Source organism: Barbatula barbatula, assembly GCF_947034865.1.
Source record: "Barbatula barbatula genome assembly, chromosome: 4".
In the NCBI taxonomy this organism is placed as follows: domain Eukaryota; kingdom Metazoa; phylum Chordata; class Actinopteri; order Cypriniformes; family Nemacheilidae; genus Barbatula; species Barbatula barbatula.
The window spans coordinates 3721627-3747318 of NC_136768.1; the positions used below are offsets into that span (position 1 = coordinate 3721627).

The following is a 25692-nucleotide window of genomic DNA, read 5'->3' on the forward strand; positions in this document are numbered from 1 at the left end:
AATTGCAATAGTTTGTGTGTGTATGTTGTATATTCGGTTTCTTACCTTGGTGATGCAAAATAATCTTAAATCAATTCATAACTAAATAAAGATACATTTGGGTAGGATGTTCAGAGAGAGAGAAAGTTCTGCGTTGGGTGCTATTCTTATTGTTAGATGCAAATTAAAACAAAATGCTAAATGCATTCTCATTTCAAAGTCACTTTGTTTGGTATTTGCTAAATGAACGTAGGCTAAATTAGAGAGACAATATGCAAATTGTAACATATTTATTCATGTTATGTTAGCATTGACTTTAACTGTGTGTTGGTTTGAATAATTGTGTTTGGAAAGGATACTGCCATCCTGTCCAGACACAATAATCCAATTAAAATGAAAATTCATAACGAATAACAGTCATTTCAATTGGCATTTCAATTAGACTTTCTAATTGTACTTTGCTGTGATTCAGTGCCCGACTTCCCCTCTTATGGACACCTACAGTTTATTCTGTAAACTGATCTCATATCGGTGTCACAGCAATTAGTCCACCTGCAGGTTTTCTATTCTCTATCTCCCCCTGCTGACACAGCGTGATATCATCCTGTTTGGTGTGAGCGCATTGACCCATAAAGCGCATTCTACACCATTTATGCAACTCGTCGAAGAGAAAGACAGGGGGAGTCATACACTGGAAGCTTTACTTTAGTTGCACAACGATCCCAATAGATGGCAGGACGGCACTTTCAAAAACTATTGGGTGTTTCCAGCCACATGAAAGGTTCCATTTAATCTGACGTGAAATTTATTGCTTTTCTTTAACATGGCAAGTGCTGCCATATGCTTATCCAGTATTCAATTAAATTCGTATTTTTATTTGAAAAGCAGCCTTGCAGAATAACAGTTGAGAAATAAGAAAACCCTTTAAATGACATGGTATTGAAAAATTTAAATTAGGTTTACTAACTGTAAAAAGAATTGTCAATAGGCATGCATTCTTTAAATCATTCACTCATTCATTGCCAGGACGGTTTTTTAGCACTACCTGTTATAAAATTGATGAGTATTTTTCTTTTTAAATGTCAACATAACTCTATGTTTTAAATGTTCAGTTTAAGATCATTAGCCTATATAAACACGTGCCACGTTGCTCTTTTGGCACCGTATTTTCTGTATTCACTAACCGCCACCAATTAACCAATCAGGCATAATTGCTAGCCATTTAATCTAGTGGCTTCCCGAAATAGCGTGATAGCATGACGTAACAACAGGGCTGGAGGGTTTGTCAATTTTGTGTTTTACACACATGCACGCCCCAACCCGCCCACCTATTGACAGAAGCGTGGAGAGCGCGCACTGGAGGAAAGCGCACACACACATACCCAAGAAAGATTTTGTGCATACCCAATCCCACCATAGATTAAATGCCGCATGAGTTACAGCCCGTGTGCATCTTGTTTACTGTGCATCACATTGATGTGTTGTAGTATTGACTTAAATCTCCAATCATCCAAAGCGCGTCTGGTGACGCGGCGTTAACGACGCGCCCCTGTGCTTCACGTGCTGTGGATGTTTCCTTGAATCTCCCCGTACCTCTTGCGGATCTTTCCGGGCGCGGGTCTGAAAAAAAGCATCGCGTTACGGTCAACACATTCCAGTTGTAGCCGATCGCGCACGGAACGGTTCACGCGCGGAACCTGTGGTTAGATATGACGCATCGGTCACAGTAGGGACGTGTCTCGGAGAAGCGGAGAGGTTTCAGTCAGAAGCGGCCAGAAATCTGGACTACACCTGCTTGTCATGTCGGCGAAGAGCAAGAAGGAAAAGGAAATCATTACAGAGTATGAGAGCCAAGTGAAAGGTAAGAAAAGTCTCTCTCACACCTGACCGCTACCTGGAGACTGTCTCTTGTATGTATCTGATACTCGTGCATGCATTTACATGCACTATAAACCAAAATAATAATATTACGTGTTATCTAATAATATTTATGATGCATTTTCAGTGACATCATTGCAGTCTGTTTAATGCGTTCCACAAAGCATTTTATGAATATGCGTAAAACTGAATTACCTAAATGCATTTCCCATTTTTAATTGAATATACTTAATTCCCTTAATTGAATGAAGTTAATAAACACTTGTATGTAAAACGCCCTGTTATCGTCTGTTTGCCCTTCTAGCAGGGCGTCTGTGTGCGCGCGCTCGTTTTACGCCGTTTAATCGATGAAATGGAACTGGGCGCGCGCGGAAGCGTGCAGGGTCCACAGTAACCTGCATGGCAACCCCTGTCTCTCGAGCTGTAGTCAGGTGAAGGTGTGCAGCTCACCTAGACAACACTAAGTGTACGATTTTAATTTCGGAAAATAAATGGTTGCAACACCAATAGCTCATTTCCACACATTAATGTTGGTTTTCAAGTGTGGGGAGGCTGGAGTTGCACTCTTTCCGCTTCTATTGGCCAATGGTGGTAGAGGTTAGGGTGGTCTCTAGGCAACTCAAGGCATGAACCTTTATGGGATGTTGATAGATTGGTGTAGTATTTGGGCCACTGCGTGAGTGCCGGCTGGCTTGCGGTTTGAGATGGGATGGGAATTCGAGGTGCATTCTTGGTTACTCTGCTCCTTTCCCCCAACAATACTGGCAACAGGCTCTTGCTGCATTGTACATGTTTCCATGGATACTCAACCATGGAGTTGTAAGTGTGTGAATGTCCAATGGGAAAGCGATGGATATCTGAGTGTGCGTGTGTGTCAGGGAGCAAGATCAGGGAATCCTCCTGCCGCAGCAGTGCTGTTTAGTATGGGCCGCACGTACGGGCGTGTGTGTGGCATACAGTACTGTGACCAAGGATGGATTGAGACGGATTGAGTGATTCATGGTCATAAGGGATAGCGTTGCTATTCTCTGTGGTTACACACGTGCACACTCTGCCATTCAGACATGCATCACACTGGCGTGTGCTTAATTGTCATTGTGCCCTCTGTTGATGTATTCGGGACTACAGTTTGCTTTGTGATTGGGAAGGTGCCCTTTTCCGAATGGCTTTTATACACTTAAGTGCCTTTCACCGTTATGTATGTGTAAAATGGCTGCTCGAAGATGGCAAAATGTATTTTTGGAGCATTGCATTAGCAACGCAAAGGTCATGGGTTTGATTCCTAGGGGACACACATGCACAAATAAAATGTATATGTTGACTTTAATAGAAGTCCCTTTTGGATAAAAGTAAATTGTCCTGAATGGTTTATGACAAGAATAAATCCTGTTAAGCGTTCTCAGGGACGTGCTCAAGTTTGGTGTCCGAACAGGAAATGGTTTTCTCTGAGGGAGGAAGTTAGAAGGAAAGAGAGGCACATGACCTTGACTCTACCTGCAAACTCGCAAAGATGGTGATTCACAGCAATTTTAATGTGGAAAAACGTAACGCTCATGCACGCTAGAGCGCATTACTCAAAATCACATTTTTGCTTGATCAGCGAAAAATCTGCACTCAAATGAGAAGGTTGTTTTAGCGCTGTAGGGGTGCACGGGGAGCTTGTATTATAAAAAGATCCGAAACACAACAGTGAGCCCCACCCTTAATCTAATCGTTTACAAGTATGTATATTAAAAACATTTTTTTAAACCAAAGTAAAATGCACGAATACAATAAGATGTAATACAATGTGACATTGCCATAATGCTGTTCTTGTTGCTACTTATTCTCTCATGAGATTTGATGTTGGGTTGCATTTCTGGCTGCCATCCAATCCTTGATGCTCTAATCACACACAAACACACACACACACACACACGTAACCGCACCACAAATACACATACTTCTTCCATCTGGTGTGACAGTACGATTCAAAATTATTGCTTGGAGAGCCACATGCGTACAAAACATTTCATTTTTCGTTCAGGTTGCTAGTCGTTCAAATGCTTTACAGGATGACATAAAATTGGTTGCGCCAGGGACTCGCTGGCCCTTTATTAGGTTATAAAATGCATTGGTCCAGAGGTGTTTTCTCTGGCTTCAGGTGCAGGTTGCAAGTTCAACACTCTGTAACTCATAATTTTTTTTTTAAGTTCATCAGAAGATGTGTATTTGGTGCATTTGTTTGCGTTTATTTGGTGAATTTGCTGGAGCAGTGTGCATGCCTCGGATGGGAAGGCAGAGCCGTGCAGAGAGCTGTGTGTTTGGGGTGGAGCGTGTGCCTAGAATGAACAGATAGTTCTGCTCTAGGGAGGGATAATGCTTAATGTAAAGAACTTTGAAGTTTAACAGCTGATAAGGGAAGGATTCGGAGTGAAATAAACAAAAACATGTTTACTGGAGCCACTGTTGTCTTGACTCTTTACATAAAAAATGTATTGCATCTGCAATGTTGCACACATTCAATAAGAAACAACTAGCAACTTTGGCATGCTTGTATGTATCAGTGAAATGTTGTCATTGGTTTGTTCAAAAGAGAGCAAATTTCATCTCCCACATGTCCTTCGTGTTATCTTCATCTTTCTGTACCTGCTGGTGATGGGTAGCTTTGCACCTGATGTGAAGGAGTAAGAATCATGTCCTGTGCCTTTAAGAGTCGGAGATCATCTATAGGAATGTGACATTTGATTATATGCGTACCAGCTTTAGACTGAATGTTGGTAACCAAACATCATTGGTCCTTACTGGCTTCCATTGTATGGACACAAAACCACTTGAGGCATTTCTCAAAATATCTTCCTTTGTGTTCTTATACGGGTTTAGAGCAGCGTAAGGATGAATAAATGAAGACAACCTTGTGGCAGAATAAAAAACCTTAACATTACTTTAACGGGTACTGATACCCGTTACAACCTTTTTATTTTGGGGTGAACTGTACCTTTAAATGGGAACGTGTTGGAACAGTATTGCCTGTATATAGCCAATTTAAAGATGAGATTTTATTGTAAATAATGTTGACCAACATGCTAACCCTTACAGGAAATGTTTTTTAATGATATTCACTTTAAATAGTGTTTTTACTTTTAAAGACATCGCAAATGTCTAAGTATTCTATATTAAATCTGTCCCCATAGAATAAAGATAAATTAACACAAGCCATTATTTATGGAAATCTGATGCTTTAAAACTGACATTGAAACTCTTTGGTTTAATGTATTTTGTGTTGTAAGATGATGGCAAATGTTGTGAGGTGGACAAGGACCAGATGTCGACAACAAGGATGTGTTCTTAAAGGAGTTTGTGAATGCAAGTAATTGTGTCTGTGTGTGCAGTTTTGTCCCATCCTCATTGAATCTGCATCTTAGTCCTGGTCGTATTTCAAAATAATGACTGGAAACAACATATGGCCACACTTCCTCTGTTAGAGAATAGACAGTGAACCAATAGGCACTTTTGGAAAGGCTGAATGTTTTGAGACTAGACAGATTTTGCAGCCACCCACTGCCTGTATTTATAATGGAAGTCTTGTAAGTCTCATTAATCAAGTATAGATATCGATCCAGTAATCTGTTTAAGGCCATGTGGACTACAGATAGAGAACCACATATAATGCGGTACTTACTGTAAGAATCATGGGTCTAAACCAGAACCTGTCATGGAATTTAGTTCGCTGGTTTAAAGCCAACAGGAAGTCATAATCGATCCTAAATTTATTTAAAAGATGGTCTCGGTCTTATTTTGATTTGTTCATTAGGGACGATTTTTGTTTTTATAATCAATTGGATTCACCTCTGAAACCACTTCCGTTTCTGTATGATGTTACTGCAACCTTTTGTTTTCAATCCCCGCCATCTCTTATATATCTTGTCTCCTACATTTTGCGTTGTATGTCGTGTTTAAACCGCAACTGTTTCGCCATTGTGTGAATTGAAAGTTGGCCTTTTCCTTGTTCTTCCCAGATTATCTGCACCAATCTCATTTTCCTAATACGAGACATAATGTCATTATTTATTCGTGATACGTGTTTTGTGATTTCACATTTAACTTTGTTCGTCTCTGCTGTCCTCGCAGTGCTGGCTTACATTTTGTTATGTCTTGAGTAATCATCTAAATTTGACATCTCCTCGAAACTTTTTATATAAAGATCTTCATTTTATCTCCTTTACAAGCTCCAAACTTTCTTTGTCCTTGGTGTTCATGAAACATAATATAAATGTAGTTTTAAACACACTGAGAATATTTTTCTGATATTTCGTATACTTGATCATACAATTCTATCGATCTTAATTTTCTAAACTTAAATCTTTTTCAGATGTCTTTGTTTCCATTCTTCTGTTTTATTTCCGAAGTATAACTGTATTACATATTGAATTGTTGAAGCAAGCATTTCACTTCATCAGTGTTTATGGTCTTCTATAAGCAAACAAAACTGAAAATGTAAGTAGTCATACGGTTTAATTAATAGACACGCAAGAGAACTTTGTGAATAATGGGCAACCTAATTCAGTGGAAATCTGCAGAGGTTTCCATGGAGTTCTGCACATGCGGACTGTGTCTGGTGATGAGCATAAGCATACTTTGCTGGGACATTTTGACACATGATTCTTCAAACTCGGAAGCTTATGATTCTGAATGTCTAATGAGAATATGGTGGAAAGTATTTGAAGGATTGGAGAGTTTCACAAAAATAGTGTAAGAATTTGCTTTAGATTTATGTAATCGAAAAATAAATGGGATGGGCCAGAATAGCATTCAGAAAAATTGCTGATGTGGTTTTAGGGCATAAAGACGTTTGAGTTTCTATGATGAAACATTTGGTAGTCTTTTGGCGTTTCTGTTTTTGTGTCATGTGAACGTGTGTGTGCACGGCTGTACGCGTGTGTGCTGCTATATGGCATGCCGGCACACTCCTTGAGTGCTTAGGTTGCTGAGCAGAAGCCTTGTTGCCATGGAGACAGTCTGGGTCGGGCGCATGCCGCAGGGTATCAGACGTGCTCACCGCGGTCACAAGTTCAAAGGTCATGTACGACATTGACAGAGACTTCATAAGACTAAAAATAACTGTTAAAGATTGATTGATGGATTGGGAAACAAAATGCATCTCTATTTTGTAATGAGCATCTCACAGTTTCTGTTCTATTTCTATTCACTTTTGAAATGCTTTTGAATCTGATATCATTTAATGGCACATTTGAAATAAAAGCCAAGATTGTGTCATCGTATATTTGTATCAGACCTGAACATTTACATTTGCTTACCGGAACCAGTTCTGGTTTTAATTCAAACATGTTTGTTTTATCTTGTTTTAATTCACAATGCTTGACTTGTTTTGTGGACATGAGTTTCAACTCGATTCTCTTGTTATTTTTAGCATGGTTTAGCCGAAGTCAGACAAGCATAAATGGGCGGAGCTCTTTGGCAGTCCTTGAGAAGATACGGTTTGTTGCATTTGGCAATCATTTCCCTAGAGATGTTCTTCACAAGCGCTCTGTCAACTGTACTGATGATGGACAGATATTTATTATCCAGTCCAATTAAATTGTCTTAAATTGGGCCATTTTTAGATTTGATCCCTTGCCCAATTGGTCAATTAATAGAAGTGGTGTCATGCCTTTGTGTCCGTTCAGAAAGCCACCAACAGCCTTTGTCCATATCATGCAAATTTCCAGAGCAATAATAACCAAGCAAGAATACAGTCTCGCACCATTTTAAGTGTGATATCGCTGTCATATAACAATTATTTAAATAATACTACTGAAACTTCAAGAGCAATTTTGTTTTTGTTCCAACAAAAATAGTTTAACAAAACAAATCAGTGTAGCGAACATGGACAGTCAAAATATAAACAATTCTGCTTCTATGCAGGTAAGTAAATTCAAAGATAATATTTTTAAGGGAAGGAATTGAGTAAATATTGTGTTCAATGAATGCACATTGCATTTCTTTTTTAATTCTATTTAATTAATTGTGTATGTCGTATTTTTACAAATTTTGTTTTTAATTTAAGCAGAGATTTAAGCAACTACTGTCTTATCTTTTCTGTGTTTCCCATGTTTTGAATTCTGAAGGGTACAAATAGTTTTTAGGGCCATATAATGCATCCAGTATGTAAATATACTCTAAAGATGCTCTCTTGGTATTGACATCAGTCATTGAAAAATAAATATAACTTAAAGGAACAGTTCACCCAAAAATGAAGCATTGTCCAAATATCTCTCTCTGTGTTCATCAGGAAAAAAAATATTTGAACAGATTACTGGAGAGTGAGTAAAAGACACAATTTTCATTTCGGGTGAACCTTCTGTATTCATTTGTCAGTCGCTTTTATCTAAAGATTTTGTATCCAGTGTTATATATTTCGCTATGTGTGTTCCCTGGAAATAAAACCCTTGACATCTGTGCTGCAAACGGATCTGCATAAACTAAATGACCTTATTTAAACTAAAACGTCCTTTTTTTAGTTACATCTTTTGTGGTTCTGTACCTTTAAGGAACCAAAAGCATGTGTCAAATTCACTTGACCTTCTGTTTCCTAGCTGGATTTCAAGTGTTTCTTATTGTATCAAAAGAGTCACCTTGCTCGCTGTGCCAATATCACAGATGCAAAACGCACCACGCGCACAAACGCAGTTACAGGTCCCCAGTTCTCACAGTCCCACCCACCCTCCTACACACACACCCACACAGAGCTCAAGCCAAGCCTGCTGTCTCATCTGTTATTTCGAGCTGCTGTAAGAGAAGCAGTGTGACATTAAACAGTTGGGCTGTGGAGAGAGAGGGGGAAACGTGTGAGGGAGAAAGAGAAAAGGAGAAAACTGGTGATGGGGAACACGGGAGGGGAACGTGGTTTTAAAGGGACAGTTCATACAAAAATGAAATATGTCAGTGTGATGGAGTTGAACAGATCGCATTTTTTGGATGAGTTTAAGAAGTGGCGATGAGAGCTAGGATAGGATAAAGAATCTATAATACCCCTTCCCATTAAACACACACACAAACAGACACGCTAATCCTCGTGGGATACTCCACCTGTTGTCTTGGCAACGGCAGCGAGTGTGATAAGCAGTGTGTGTGAAGAAATAATTTTTGCACGGCTTGTTAGGAGAAAACCTTTGCTTCAGAGAACACAACTTCACCCATCGCTGCCCACATTGTGTTCAGGTCACTCGAAAACACACCACGTGATGTCATTATAGTGCATGATGTCATCCATCATAAAAATCTGACATTTTTTTTCTGCAATTGGTCATGTGTTTGTGTGAGCAGAGATACGGTCACAGTTAGTGGAGCAGCAGAAATGTCTGGAGCAACAGACGGACATGAGAGTTCAGCTCCTGCAGGACCTGCAGGATTTCTTCAGGAAGAAGGCCGAGATCGAGAGCGAATATTCACGCAACCTGGAGAAGCTCGCAGAACGTTTCATGGCCAAGACACGCAGCACCAAGGACCACCAGCAGTACAAGTGAGTGCATGTGTCAAACATCTAAAGACACCAAACCCTTTTTATAACAAAAAAAGGATACGATTTTATTTTGCATGCAAGAGGATCCTAAAATAATCTTGAAATAATATACAGGCTTCCTGAAGTTGTGAAATCCTGGTCATTTTTTAAACTCACGATGTGCCGGCCCCAAAAAACTTAAAATGATATGTCCTTGGCGCCTTCTATATGGATCATTTTGTCAGTGTTTTAATGTTTCTCTAAAATGTTGTGATCCATAATTACGAAAATATAAATTGGTTTCATCCCTAAATGTATCATTTTAGCAATGAAACTAAAAATATTGACAAGCGCCCACCATGCATTTCTGTTGTAGAGGGCAGCCTTCATATTTTTCCACCGGGTGAAAAATCACAAGAGCACGCTTGAATGGGGGAGACACATTTTTTAGTCCACATGGCAATGCAACATTTTCAAATGCCCATGAATGATTGAAAAGTAATGTTCTCAAGACGGAGATTCAAATAATTTCCCCTCAGGTGCGCATTTCCTTTCACTCACCTTCAAATAATGCCCGTCCGCATTTTGGTTTGCATTGGATCTGTGGGCAAGGGCATCGAATGGAATATTTAACCCATGATTCTCTATGCCCGACTTCATGCCTGAAAACTCTGAGATGGAAGAGGAGAGGCGATGCCTATGTCTGCTGTATTTATTGTTCTCATTGCGAGAGTGTGTGTGTGTGTGTGTGTGTGTTCAGGCATCTGTGTATTTGCCATCTCATTAATGCAGATAGCATTCTGCTGAGAAAATGAAGAGGTGAGAGATGAGAAAGTGAGCGAGAGAGAAAGAGGGAGAGAGTTTCACAGTTTCTCTTCTGTTGCATTTTTTCCCTCATGCTGGGCACCGTTACTGTGCTGGTCCTCATGGGCCTGTCCCATCGGATTCCTGCTCAGCTTGTTATTAGTCACTGGCTGCTGAGAAATTCTCTTTTTTGGTCCAAAATGGCTTCCTATTGTCTTTACAGCCATTACTAATATCGAAGAATAAGTCAGTGGAACAAAATGGCGTCTTTTACATCACCTCTGCAGGTGGTTAAATGTGTTATACAAATATGTAGTAATGATAAAAAAAACGTGTATGTGGCGTGCGATTTTGAGAATACTAACTTGCAATTACATGGATGTGTATGTGGATATTAAGGAAAGAGTCATTTATTATGAACAGTTCGAGATGACTGTCCTGAGTGTATTCAGCTCTGATTGGATTTATATACAGTAGATCTTGATGGCTGGAGTACATTTCCCTTGCATCCTGATGATTTACAGGAAAATGTTACAACTTTACAAAAGGCAAAATGAGCTTAAGGAGAATAAACAAGATGGTTTTAGTAATGGATTTGAAGAAAGGCAGAGAAAAAAGCACAGTGCACCACAAAACAGCATGTATAGCAAGTCCTGGGGTCACCCAGTGAGTCCAACTGCAGGGATAGTTCACCCAAGATGAATGTTTTGTCCACATGTTGTTTCAAACCCTTTATGACTGAAGGATGTTAGACTCAGTCCCATTCACTTTTGGTGTATGGGAACCAATTTCTCCAAGTTTTTCCTTAGACAACATTTAATGTATTTAACATCCTAAAGTGGTTAATTCTTGTTGTATTATGGTACAGAAAGGACCAGAACCTGCTGTCTCCGGTGAACTGCTGGTACCTGCTTCTGAACCAGGTGAGGAGAGAGAGTAAGGACCACGCCACGCTCAGCGACCTTTACCTCAATAATGTCATCACACGCTTCACACACGTCAGTGAAGACAACATGCGTCTGCTTAAGAAGGTGAGGTCACATGCAGGTCAACATGGACCCTGTTTCCTGTCAGTGTAATAATGCAACGTCCACACATGTTTTTACAAACAACTTGCATAATAGTTTACTATCATATTTATACTTTTTATACAAAATGTAGATTTCTTTGCTGTCCAAATATGTAGTGCTTTTTGATTTGACCCCACAATATCAGCAAGAGAGGCAATTGTATAATCGTCCCCAGCCTTATGAAGAACTAAATAAAAATAGACATTGATGTGTGTGTAGTTTCATGTGGATTCCCCATTTATTATTCACAGGCTGTCTTTGGGTCTGTTGTATGGTGGTTTATTTATAGAAAGTGAATTCCTGTTTCGCACAGCAACACTAAGTTAATCTAGTGGACAGCACTGAAGTTAATGTAGTAACAGCAGTACAAAACACATAAGACGTCTACTAAAGCTGAGGCGAACTTTAAGAAATTAACTGTTCCTTGGCCATTTTATCAAAGTGTAATGTTGTTACCGTCATTGTGCCACGGTACCAGCGCATTACTTTTAGTATTGAGTTTTCTCAACAGAAAGAGTTATTCCGATTTTATTTCCCTATCTATTGACAATTGTTTATTAAATGCATTTGTGTATTTATTCTCTGTATCATAGAGAGCTTAGAGGGTTTATGCATGCGTGTGCTGCCTTTACGTATATTGGTGGGATAATGTCAACGCCTTTTTAAAGGTTATTTATTTTGATCCATGCTTTTCGTTCAAAATTGACCAAGGTGGTACAGCAATTCCGTCACGGTTTATATGAGTTTGACCTAACCTTACTTTCCTCCATTCTTGTGATTTTTGGACTTACAGAGCAAAGAGATCATCTTCCAGCTGCAGGAAGACTTGATGAAGATTCTTAATGAACTCTACACGGTGAGCTTCGCTCTATCATCCACTCAATCTCTTTTTGAATTACTTTTTCATCCTTTTACTTCTTGGCGAGTTTCTCTCTTGTTTTATCATTCCATCAATACGTTATTCACCTGCTCCATTATCAACACTCTCTAGATCTTCCTTCCCTCGATCACACTGCTGCATCCCTTTCATCTATCTGTCATTTACTTGTTCTTGCATTTCTGCTTTTCTTTTGCTTTGTGATGGCAATTTCTTTGTCGTCTGCGGTGTTGCTGGCTTCGCTGTGTAGGCACAACCAGCATAGGATTTTCACTTGTTGGTTATTGCTGGTTTGGTGCGGGTCTACCTAGAAAAAAAATGTTTTTACCTAGAAAAATATTCTGGTTATTTAAAAAGGGTGGCGGGAGAACCAGCCACCAGCATCCCATGTTCGGCCTGGCATCCAAAACACGTCTGGAGACCATCAGTGAGGATTTAAAAAAAAGGTTGTAACTGTATTTTTGTGTGCTGATGTGAATATCAGGCCCGAATAGGAGCTTGTCTGACACGACTGAATTGTTAAAAGTTTCCAGTTCTTGAATTAATAAACTGTATAAAAATAAAAACACGGCACAAGCATTAGGTCTGTCAGTTGTGCTTACTGCTAACATGAAGAGCACTTACAATCCGGTGTGTTCACAAAACCGAAATCACAGGAAGAAATTTCTTTCTAAAGGATTTTCAATGGGTTATTTTAGTCGTTTGACTTGGGAATTATGGGTAATGTCGTTTTGTGGCTGCTCTGCCCCCTATAGGTGATGAAGACATATCACATGTATCACAATGAGACTCTAAGTGCAGAAAATAAGCTAAAGGAGGCAGAAAGGCAAGGTGAACGACATGGCCGGGGCGGTGAGGCTGTCTTCAGCCTGCGTACAGAAGATCGCCACCAGCGACGGAACGCTGCCCGCAAGATACAGAAGATGAAAGAGAAGGTGAGTTGAGTGTCTTATTTTACATTTATGCATTCGGTAGGCACTTATCTAAAGCTACACAGTGCATATAAGGAACATTTTTATCTTTTGCGTTTCGTATGAGTCGAATCCATGACTTATCATGTTTGGTTTTGGTTTCACAAACACGGCTTGAGGCTAGTCCCAGACTAAAATGCAAGTTTGATAACTTGCCCTGACATATCTTAAAATCTACCAGTGTCATTGCCTTGTCTTAAGATGCACAGTCAATTTTTACTAAGGCATCTTTTCTAAAAGCGACTTAAATATACTCATTTAACTGAGGCATTGTCCTGGTTTAAGCTAAATCCTGTCTGTAAAACCGGGCCTATAGTGGTTAATGTTTTAGAAATGCAGAGCAAAGGTCAAATTGTCTTTGAGAAATGCTGTCCACTTGTCAAAGCATTTCGGAATGAGTGAATAATTTTCCTTTTAAGCGTAGCCAACCTGAAAATAAGCTGCATTTAATTTTGGTTATGCTTAAATGATTCTGTGCTTCATTATTACGTCGGCTCTGAAGTTTTCGTTTGTAAGAACTATGCTGAAGCTTTGGTTGATGTAATACAATATTGATGCATTTCAGCTTAACCATGTGAAACTCTTTAAACATCTCAGCGTCAGTGTTTTCTAATAAAATCAAAATTTCCATAAAATCACAGCATGTACTATTGAACAAAGTATATTTAGGAAACTATGTCTATGAAAGAGAAGCAAAGAAGCTCATTTTGTAACTGTTGTAGACACACCAAGCTTTATAGTCTCTCTACATTTGTTTTCCAGTAAAATGCCCCCATGACAGACGGAGTGTTCACTTCGGTTTTGTAGTTCATCCATTTCTCTTTTATAACATAGGGGGGAGGAGAGGTTAGAAGGAGCGAGTGTTACTGTATTTGGCAGAGTGCAGCCAAAATATCCCGATGGGCAACATCTGTGTTCAGTGATATTCAGTGACACAGGAGGGGTTGTCTTTAAGCGCAAATAAAAATATCACATCAGTTAGACAGAAATTGAAAGTTTTTTTTCCATTAGTTAGAATTTATTCAAATTAATTGTTTTACGTCATCCAAACCTATGTCACCTTCTTTCGACAGAACAAAATATATTTTGAAGAACGTTGGTCACCAAGACATTTCTCAAAATATCTTCTTATATAAAATGTCTTATAGTGGTTTTAAACAATGTGTGGTTGAATAATTGATACAATTCTTATTTTTGAGATTATGGACATGCATTATTTTGAATTAGCATGTTTTGGAAAGCTCAGGGTCCGTCAAGGTTGAAAACCCTGTATTACAGGATTCTATCTTGATTTATTGATAATGTTGTTGTGAAATATCTGTGGATTTTACCAACAGCTGAGGAACTTTAATTAAAGAAGCAATTACAAATCAATTGGGTCAGAGATACAGTAGCCGAGCTTCATTGCGCTGGCACACTGACATTAGAAACAAATCCCATCAATAGTCAATCAATAAAAACATTTTATCTTCTGCCCTGATGTAGAGACAGCTCTTACTCTACACGTTCAGCAGTCTTCTTTCTTTCTCTCCAGCGCCAAGCCAAGTACTCTGAGAACAAACTGAAGGTCATGAAGGCTCGGAACGAGTATCTGTTGACCCTGGAGGCTACGAACGCCTCTCTGTTTAAATATTACATCCAGGACCTGTCGCATTTGATTGACGTGAGTATCCGATTCGGATCGCTGTGAATCGACGGCAGGAAATTGCTCCGGCGATGGAGTGTAGCGCTTGCATTTATTTGCTTTTCAGCGTGCGCAGTAATGGAGTATTGTCCCGATTAATAATCATGAATTAGGGGGCCTCCACTGCTTTTAATTAGACACAAACCCACCCTGTAACTGGAAGGATGGAATAGAGATTAAGCCGGTAATTACAAAAATGAGCACATTCTGAAACAGTAGCGAGAACAGAGACCGTGTTACTGGAGGAATGAAAATCTTGCACACTGCGCAGAATATGCATTACTTCTGTAATAATAAGTCTGCAATGTTTAACATTTTTGGGTTCAAATAAACATATCAGTATGAATTATATATCTTTATTTTATATATACACACGAAATATTTACTTTATTATATATATATATATATATATGTATATATATATATATGTATTTGTATAGAGAGAGGGTTGCAGCTTTAAAAATAAAACATTCTTTCAAACTTCCATTATTTTGTTTTAAAAAAAACATTTAGGCAGTATGATAATATGATACAGCATTATTATAATTATATGATATTTGAAATAGCTTCAGATAAAATTTTCTTGTATTCACTTGTAGAGTGCATTGGATTGTGGGATAGAGCACATTATAGTACTGCATCCAAATAATATTCGTGTTGTGTACTGTAGACACATCCTTGAAGAGTCTGTTGGATGTGAAGCGGGTTCAAGAGACTCTACATTCATACAGAGAGAAGCTATTCCTCACACACATCACTCCTGCTCCACGGTTTGCTGTGTCTACTGTTTTGCTCATTAAACCCTGCAACAGGCTGAACACGGTCAGCAGTATCTGGCCGTGTCTTTTCAACCTTCATGGAGGTCAAACCTGCTCGCGCCGAGATAAATTATTGTCACGTGGGTGGGTCGAATAGAGAGAGCGTGTGTGGGGGTGGGAAGTGAGATGCAGCAAAAGCTTGGATAAATTGCCTTCAAATTAACCCAGAGAACAGAAGCTGTGTGGAGGATAATTTGTGGATAAATGCCTAATGGTTTATTTGTCACACTTATTGTTGATTGACAGCTCGCACTGTTCATATTCCCCTCACTACGGTAAAGAAGTATGCATGTGTTTTTTAACAGTGTTGTGACTTGGGTTACCACGCGGGCCTCAGTCGGGCGTTACGGACCTACCTGTCGGCGGAATACAGTCTGGAAACGTCTCGGCACGAGGGCTTGGATATTTTAGAGGGGGCTGTGGAGGGACTGGACCCCAGTAGTGATCGGCAACGCTTTATGGAAACCCACCCCACAGCGTTCACCCCTCCAACGCGCTTCACTTTTCAGCCACACATGGGAGACCAGGTTACATGCCACCTAGTGTCCAAACTTTATACGTTTAAATTGATTACATTTAGTCATTTGGCAGACGCTTTTATACAAAGGGATTTACAGAGATGTATTTTGTTCTGTGTTTTATACAAATGAATGAACATGCACTGTTCAAAGTATTTATGATCTTGAAAAACCTGTAAATCTAAATTAGTTTTTCATTAAAGAAAATTCACAAATTGGAGGGTTAATTAATTCGTTTTGCTGAAAAGAAATCTACAAATGCATTGCTTATTTGCTTAAATTCTTTGTCTTATTATATAATTCAGGTATATAATGTTATAGGGTTTTTCATTACCATCCAGTCAGTAAAATAAAGCAAATCTCAAAATCAATTTCATTATTATAGGAGATTTATTAAATGTGCTTATTTTTTATTAAGCTTGTATCATTATTTCAGGTGAGTCAGATCACTGCACTGCCGCAGGTGCAGGCCGAGTTGCTTCTCCGGTTTCAACAGCTGCAGTCTCGTCTCTCCACGCTGAAGATTGAAAATGATGAGGTACACACACACACACACACATACACAATCCCTTCCTCTCGAATGAGCACTGAGGAGGTACACACACACGTACACACACGTACACACAATCCCTTCCTCTCCAATGAGCATTAAGGCAGCTGCGGTACCCCACCGAGGATAAAGAATGAGGTGACATGTGTACACACCTTCATTTCTCCATTCCCCTCTTCCTTTCACTCTCTCTATGTGATAAGGTACCATACATGCATACCAGGACAGTTATTCACAGCTATATACCCAAACACGCATTTATACACATTGTTTTCATCTCTGGCATCACTGTTGGAGTGTGTGGTTGTTGATGTGCAGTTGTTGGCAGGGCATCTGTTTCCTGCAGCTCTCAGCATGTGAAGGGCAGGACAGAGTTGTTGATGAATGCTGTATTACCGCAGCAACTGTAGACCGTACAGAGAAGTGTACAACTGTAATATTTCACATGGAGACTAATTTCTATTTGCATAAGTGTACTGAATTGTACTATATTACCGCAATGCCATGGTCTATATTCACACCAGGTATTAAAGGGACATGTTGTCATTATTTACTCATCTTCGGATTTTTCCAAACCTGTATACATTTCTTTGTTCTGCTGAACACAGTGGAATATATCTGGAAGATTGTTAAATCTCACCAGCCATTGAATAATTTTCCCTACTATGGTAGTAAGTGGTGGGTGAGATATTCCAAATTTCTTCATGTGTGTTTAGCAAATCAAAGAAATTTATAAAGGTTTGGAACAATCTAAGGGTAAATGATGACACAATGTTTATTTTTGGGTGATGCTTTAATGCCAGGTGTGAATATAGACCAAGACATGCATTTGAGATGTGGGATACTTAAAAAAAAAATGGTGTCTCCTGTGAGAATCTACATTTTCAGGACTCCATACATTGACTTTACAGGAAACATTCAAGCTGAATTTACAGTTAGTTTATTTCCATGTCTCTGTCGCACTTAAAGGTGAAAAAGACGTCAGAAGCCACTCTCTGCACCATCCAGGACATGGTGAACATGGAGGACTACGATGTGTCCGAGAGCTTCCAGCACAGTCGTTCCACAGAGTCCGTCAAATCCAGTGTATCAGACACATACCTCAGCAAACCCAGCCTGGCTAAGAGACGCGCCAACCAGCAGGAGACCGAGCTCTTTTATTTCACTGTAAATCTCACCATGCACACAATTACAAACAGACCGATCCATATTCATAGCAGCATAATGAAGCAGAAGCTTTGCAAGAAAGCTTTGCAAGTGTCTGTGAAACTTGAATGTTAGACAAAAAATCTGCATCTCGATTGCCTTTTTTTCTGTATTGCATTTTAAATAGTTTTGTTATATTTAGATTGTTTTCTAATTGGCTTGAACAAAATATCAAAAGTCAATGACTTGCTATCGATCTTTCTTGTTCTACCCAAAGCTTATTAATATAACTATACTATACTTCTTATACTAACTTAAACTGGGGACACAATTTAGTTACATTTTTAGAAGTAAAACACAGACACAGTTGGCTTTTCTTCACGCCGGACGGCTATAGATTTGTAGTGTCCGCTGGATCAGTAGATTTAAAGCAATGTCAGTATTTTATAACTTAGTTTATGTCCTGTGAAGGATGACCGGGACTAATTCCATCATTAATTACAGTGTAATTAGATTATTATTGACCGTCTGTATTTGTGTGACCACAGAAACTGAAGGAGTATCTGGAAGGCAGTAATCTCATCGCTAAACTGCAGGCCAAACATGACATGCTGAAGAGGAGCATCGCCGAAGGTGAATACAGTTGATCTTTTTCATTAAAAAAACCCAAATCTCTATGTGTTTTGGAATCTATACAGTAAACTGTATTGTTTAATTTGGAGAACTTTTGAAATGTGGTCAAAACAATAAAACATTTTTATCATATTTCCTACACAAACACATAAGATTATTTTGATTACAGTGACATTTGTGTACATAACAGATTATGTAGTGCACTGAATAAGCTTTAATACCTTTAGACTTGCTGGGATTTTTACTATACTGTAAATACTTTAAAGAATATGTGCACTCTTTTCTGTCATTGTCCATATCCTGAGTGACATTGACAGCCTATTCGTCAACATGAGTGATTTAAAGCATTAACATGCAAAGCATGCGTTCGTGTCGACGGCGTGACTGAACGTAATGAAATTCAGTTGTCCTTGACGGCAGTGTCTTCTATTATCTCTTTATCCACAGGTTACAGAGCAGACATCATGACAACCAGGTATATCTCATCTCTCCATTTCTCTGCCCGACCTTAATGCAAAGCCCTTTGTGCATACTATTCTGAATCGCAAGGTCCTCGTGATATTTCTTAAGGTCATCATGACCTTTTTGAATGCTCATTCTCATGTCTGTCTCTCTTATTTTGGCCCCTACCTAGCCGTCGCCGAAACTCCCACAGCAGGAACCAGGTAACCTAGCATGTTTTCTTTCCACCTGTGTTTAGCCCCTGCATGTGGCATATTGGTTTCTTGATTTTGGGATATATTTGTGTGCAGGACTCTGGGAAGGCCATTCCTCTGATTGTTGAAAGCTGCATTCGTTTTATTAATCTATATGGTGGGTTATTTAAGTGTGTCTATGTATTTTATTCGGTAATTCAAACTTTGCAAGTGTGGAAAGATCAAGCAAATGTGGTCGTGCATTAAAATGTGTGTGTTTGTTTTTTCTTTCAGGTCTTCAGCATCAGGGTATTTTCAGGGTTTCCGGCTCACAGGTGGAAGTCAATGACATCAAGAACAGTTTTGAACGAGGTTTGTATATATTACTGTCATTGATTTTTATATATTAAGTGTGTTTGTTTATTGATTGTTGTTTTAGACCACTTCACCTTTTTAAATGATCAATGTTTTTCTATGGAAAGTTGTTGGATATCTTATAGTTGATAATATAATTTGTCATTCAACATTTATTGTATCACGTTGACAAAATGCTACAGACATATTTTCAGCTGTGGTCTCAGACTCGTGCTCCGTAAATAAAATATGAATGAACAGAATAGATTAATTACAGATTAACATTCTCCCTTCATTAAAACTGCAATCATTTATTAATAAATACCACCGACTTTCTAAACGCTCAGATGCCAATCACAGATTTAATTTTGAAAGATCTCTCACCATGGATACACTTTCATCTTACTGACTGTTTCCTAGGCAACGACCCCTTGACTGACGAGGAGAATAACCATGACATAAACTCGGTTGCGGGCGTGCTGAAAATGTACTTCCGTAACCTGGACAACCCGCTTTTCCCCAAGGAGAAGTTCAACGATCTCATCGCCTGCGTCCGTGAGTGCATGTTTTTCTGCGTTGGTGTGCGTGCATGTGAGCGTGCTTGAGGCGGGAGCGAGGAAGGAAAGGTGTATGAGAGGAAGCGGGTGAGAGCAATGGTGTTCGGGAAATGACGAAATGAGTGTTAAGTACTCTGGTTTCCCGGGGAATTTGGACAGCTGGTGTCTTTTCATGCGTCTCTGCCTGTTTGAGGACATGCAACTTTTTTCTTTGTTTACAAACCTTCAACAGGAACTGAGAATCTGTACGAGAGAGCGGTCTCCATCCGTAAGATCCTGACGACGACGCCACGGCCAACGCTGGTGGTTATGAGATACCTGTTTGCATTCCTCAACCAGTGAGTGTTCACGAAAACTCATACATTGGTGGAAGTCGCTTTGGATAAAAGCATTTATACCAAGCATTTATTGATCAAGCATTACAGTCATCCCTCCCTCGCTTAATGAATTATTTCTACGTTTGAGGACGTTCCCAGATATAGACTTGGTCGGGTTCAGCAGACTTTTGGGACAGTTTTGCCCCCAAAGTACAGCCGAGTAAACCCCCGCCACATACGCACAATTCCCTCTATATACTTCATATTAAATATTCATTTTGTACTCCAACCCACAAACACTCACTCGCAGACAAACTCACTCTCTCAATTGCAAAGCTCAAGTGTCTCATTGAATAGGAGAATAGCGGCTAAACTAAGCATCCATTTTCGCACCGGAAATTAAATCTTCTCCCACGTCTGTGTCGAGAGAGATGGTAAGATGGCACGAGAGACAAACAGAGCGAGAGAGAGAGTGTTGGGTAAAGGTGTGAAGAGAGAAGGTGCGATTATAGAATTTATGAGTCACCCACTAAAAAAGATCCACTGCGATTATGAAAGCTTAGTTGTTCACCTGAGAGAGTTTAACCATACAACATGTAAATTCAACGGATGCAAGCTTCCTATTCAGCTCAGAACAGTAACAAATGACCCAGAATCCCACAGCAATGAGAGAAGTTTACTACAACTTCAATTCTGATATTTGTTACCTAAATATATTTTATACATAATACAGAAAAATATGTTTGGGATAGTTAGACAGCTGCTTCAAGTTCAGAGTAGTAATTCTTGATTGTTGTTCCTAGTTTGTCCCAATATAGTGATGAGAACATGATGGACCCTGGAAACCTGGCGATCTGTTTCGGTCCCACTCTAATGCCCACCCCGGATCTTCTGGACCAGGTCTCGTGTCAGGCGCACGTCAACGAGATAGTCAAAACCATCATCATCCAACATGAGACCATCTTCCCTGACACCAAAGAACTAGAGGGTCCGGTTTACGAGAAGTGCATGAGCAATACGGAGTACTGGTGCGTGTGTGTATGTGTATCTGTGAGCACGTGTTGTGTTTGCCGTTTCTTAATTTACCTTACAAAAAAGTATTATGGTATATTGTTCAGAGATGTGCCTTATATATTATGCCTATACATATTCAGTTAATTGTATATAGTATATTTAGAATTATTAAAGAGTGTACAAAAGTCTGAGACCGCTAGTAAAATACTTTTATTTTGCATCTGGCTAATTTTTTAGAGAAATTATATTATGACCTTACTAATTGAATAGAAGTGAGTAAAAAATAACTTTAGCGTTTGAGTAAAATGAGTAAAAAACCCAATAAACCTTATTTGGAAATGTTCATTTTCAGGTTATAATATATATTTTTGATAATATCGATAACATTTATTTGCCGATTGTTTTGCTGTGTGTTGAATGTGTATATGAATCGTGTGTATTTTCCATGGCAGTGAAAGTCCCTACAGTGAGCCGGGAGCGTTTGAGGAAGGAGAGCAAGACGGAGGGACAGAAACCCAGACGAGCGAGGAGGGTAATGCATGCATACACACGTCTATACGAACAAATGGTCAGACAATACATTCTCATTTCCAATGAAAACTCACTATTTGTGAGTCACACTCAATAGTCTTTCTTTCAGAGGCTGAGCCTGTGGAGGCCTCAGCAAAGTTCGACTATGTCGGGCGCTCTGGACGGGAGCTCACATTTAAGAAAGGCGCCACGCTGCTCCTATTTCACAGAGCGTCTGAAGATTGGTGGGAGGGACGTCACAACGGCATCGATGGACTTATACCACATCAATACGTCACAATGCAGGAGTGAGTTTGCAAGTTGTGGCTGGAGCTCAATTGGTTTATATTTTGATTGAATGGCTTGATGTTGGATTGATTGATTAATATATTTTTGGATGATACATTTCAGGAATGAGGCCATGTCAGATACAATGAGCCAAAAAACAGACAGTGAGACCAGCACCACACCTTCAGATGAAGTGAGCTCCAGACGGTCTCTTACATCCCCTACTGAACCAAGAATACCAGAGACCTTCATCAGCCGGTGAGCTCGCCCAAACTGTTGAGATGCTCCTCAACCTCCTGCTCACTTTTATCTGGGAATTTAAATGTATTTCCTCTTTTTTTATGCAAACATCCTCAGACACAGGAAGAGGACGGAGGCCCTTCTGCGCCGGGTCCCTGGTCGCCTTAGCGACGGGCACTGCCATGGCAACGGGCTGGAACGCAGCTCTCCCCCGGTGACTGTGACTGTAACGGGTCACTTTAGCCCTAGGGAGCTGTTGCGTGGAAATGGTTGTGCCCTGGACAGTCCCGAGCACCACAGACGCACAGGACACAACGGCACATCCAATGGCACGGTCAATGCCAATATCATCCGACACGAGTCCCTGCGTAGGGAGCGGGAACGAGAGAGCCCTCCGATACGGTCTCTACAGTCTCCATCCATATTGCATTGTGGGTTACCTGTGCAACGCACACAGACGCTGAACCCTCACACTATGGCCCAGGTTAGTCAAATTGTCTTTTTTTCGTAACCTAACTTTTAAGTAAAATTGCATGTAACTTTTTGTAATGTTATTTTAAGGTGGAATAGTATGTTATCTTAAAATGTTTCTTAGTAAAAAAATTTGTAACGCTATTTTGAGTAGAATTGTATTTTTGGTAATGTTTTTTTAGGCAAAATTGTCTTTTGGAACATTATTTTGGTGACGTTTTTGTAACATTTTTAAGTATAATAGTATTTTTCGTAAAATTATTTTTAAGCTAAATAAAACAATTATTTGATCCTATTAGTATTACTACAAGTAATGCTCTTTCTGTCTCTCCAGGACCTACAGGAAACCATGAGTCTGGCCTTAAATGAGCTGCGCGAGCTAGAAAGGCATAACGGAAAGACCGCAGCTCCCGACCTGGTGCTGGACACCCTGGAGCAGATGAAAAGCAGCCCTTCGTGTCCATCTGGCTCCACCCCTTCCAGCTTATCCAGCCCTTCTGATTCCCCGAGCCCCCTCAGTCCCATAAGCCCCCTGCCTTCTCTTCCCCCACTGCCTGGCCCTTCGTCAAGGCGCTCCAATGACCCGGTGGCCACCTTCAAGCCCATCGCCTCTCCCCGCATGGGCGTGACGCTCCGTCCGCCCGCCCTACGCCCCAAACCGCCCATTCTTCCAAAAGCCAACCCTCCTCCTTCCCAGCAGCCCCAGAATCCCCCTTCAAGCTTCGGCAGCGACAAATCTGGCACTATGTGAGCCAAGATCCAAAGGGTCCAACTGAAGCAAACAGGGTTTAAGACTGACCCGCGGCGATGGGTCGAAACTAAAGAAAGTAAACAGGGTTAATCTCTTAATGACATGATTGTACGGCCGATAGCTAGTTTACATGGAACGGTCCGATAGAGTTAGTCTATGATATTATAATCCATTAACGTGTTGTCAGGGTGGTGTGTGTGTATTCTCTAAGTGAATAGGACTTTACCGTGTCTGTGTGTAGATACATTTACGAGGAACACATTCAGAGACAGCCGAGAGACACTGGTTGGGATTGTCTGTACAGGAAGTACCGTTTAGTTTTTTGGGAGCTTTAGATCGGGACGTTCCATTGAGTCCTCCTTTGGTGCAATGTATTTCGAGCCCTTTTATATTTGTTAGGCCTTACTACCACAGAGGATTGTGCGTGGAGTCGATCTTATGAGTTGCTGCTGCTTTCTTTAACGCTTTGATTCAAACGGCCAAGTTACAGGAATAATGGTGCCTCTTGGGAAAATTGGGAACGTTATTCCCTTAGTAGAAGTCGATGGGGAATGTAATTTTTTCAAGCCACTCATCTAGCCTTCCATCGGAAAACAAGGTGACCGGGAACACAGAATGTATTGAAAATATGAATGTTCCACTTTCTTTTCACTCTTAATACCACACCAAGCCTTGATTACCAGATTAACCTCCCCCTTTACCGTTGAAAAGCAAATCCTGAAGCCTGATTGGACGACATGGGAGTTTTAACATTCTGGGGGCAAAATTACGGAGACTCGACCGTATCCATCTGAGGTCTCGCCGAAGAAGAAATTGACGTTACAGACGTTCGCAAGAAGCGTGTTACTTCTGCCGCCAGGCCACGCCCACTCACAGGTCGTTCAGTAAGATTTCCGCTGCTGCTCCACTAATGGACGATGATCATTTTCAGTCCTTAATTTTCAATGTCCCCTGTGCTTCCAATGTACGTGTGTATGTGAGATTGTCAATGGCAGACCCTCTTTGCAACACGCAAGACCATTCATGTTGAACAGACTCGTGTGTACGGACGTTAGAAGATGGAAAATTCATGCTTGTACAAAAAAAAGAGTGCTTGCTGAGAACGTGTAATTTATTGCATATAAAAAAGTATCGGTTTATGTGTGTTTTGTGTGTGAGTAAGAGCTGATTGTGTTTGTGTGTGAGGGTGTTTAGTCTGTGTGTAAATATTATGCATGGAGGAGGAAATCTTCGTAGAACATTGTTTTGTGACGAGATGCTCCATGTCTACCAAACAGCCTTGGTTAAATTTTTTATACACTAATAGAATAATTGTTTTTCACTTTTTTTGACTGCTTCTCGCTTACGTTTTCTACTTGTTATATTTTATATCTATTTACTGATTCTGAGTGTGTACTGTATGTTTAACGTTGGGGTCTTTGTCACTCTAACATGCGACCGCATACACGCCCCCCTAAGCTTGCTGGCGTATTGGATGTCCACCTTCACCCTCTGTTCATTTACCAAACGACCTGCAAGACCATCGCTCCACCCTCCCTCCCACACACACACACACACACACAAACACACAGTGTTGACATGAAAGTGCCTTTCAGGAAACACGTTGAATGCAGGAGCCTGGTCTGCCAAGGGTGCGTGCTGCTGTCGCTTTCTGAAGAGTCGTTCCACAAGTTAAATAATACATAGAGCTCTTTTCAGATGTTTAATAACCGAAACGAATAATAAATATGTACATTTAATCCATTGTGATGTCGCACTTTCATGTATAGGACTGTATTGGCATGTAGCATCAAATCATGTTCCAGTGCATTTTAAAACGTGTCGAAACTGAATGTCTTTGAAATAAAGGATGTTGATATGTCTCAACTGTGCCATGAACAATTCTTTATAATGATAGACCACAGTTTGTCTAGGATGTCACAACCAGTCTCACACAGTTTATTTAAAGACCTGCCATATTTAACATTGCTGTGCATATAAATGACTAACGGTATATTATGTGTGGTTTCCTCTTTCCGTTTTTGCTGTGACTGATATTTTTTATATCGCTTTAAATGTTTTATTTTTAGATTTACCTATCCTTTATGGGGCAATAAACCAAATTTAGATGTCAATCAATTCCTGTCTAAGTGGTCCTGGCCCAGAAT

At 40.0% G+C, this 25692-nt stretch overlaps 1 protein-coding gene across 2 annotated transcripts; it reads left to right on the top strand.

Annotated features, from left to right (window-relative positions):
* The first annotated feature begins 1227 nt into the window (after nt 1–1227).
* On the top strand, nt 1228–25409 carry srgap1b (SLIT-ROBO Rho GTPase activating protein 1b). 2 transcript variants are annotated; one of them, XM_079455288.1, is made up of 22 exons: nt 1228–1840; nt 9163–9358; nt 11010–11172; nt 12005–12067; nt 12844–13023; nt 14594–14722; nt 15867–16088; nt 16516–16617; nt 17599–17796; nt 18324–18408; nt 18856–18883; nt 19043–19073; nt 19161–19221; nt 19338–19415; nt 19818–19952; nt 20187–20292; nt 21075–21299; nt 21738–21817; nt 21914–22103; nt 22207–22341; nt 22441–22807; nt 23129–25409. In XM_079455288.1, exons 1-22 carry the CDS (start codon nt 1780–1782, stop codon nt 23543–23545), a joined length of 3252 nt encoding a protein of 1083 aa, XP_079311414.1. In that variant the 5' UTR covers nt 1228–1779; the 3' UTR covers nt 23546–25409. The 2 variants fall into 2 exon arrangements, with proteins under 2 accessions (XP_079311414.1, XP_079311415.1); XM_079455289.1 differs by having other exon boundaries at nt 21926–22103.
* The last annotated feature ends 283 nt before the right edge of the window (nt 25410–25692 follow it).

Coding starts and splice junctions, on each gene's coding strand:
- srgap1b (XM_079455288.1), top strand. CDS start 1,780: ATGTCGGCGAAGAGCAAGAAGGAAAAGGAAATCATTACAGAGTATGAG. Junction 9,359..11,009: donor AAGGACCACCAGCAGTACAA/GTGAGTGCATGT, acceptor ATTATGGTACAG/AAAGGACCAGAACCTGCTGT. Junction 11,173..12,004: donor ACATGCGTCTGCTTAAGAAG/GTGAGGTCACAT, acceptor TTGGACTTACAG/AGCAAAGAGATCATCTTCCA.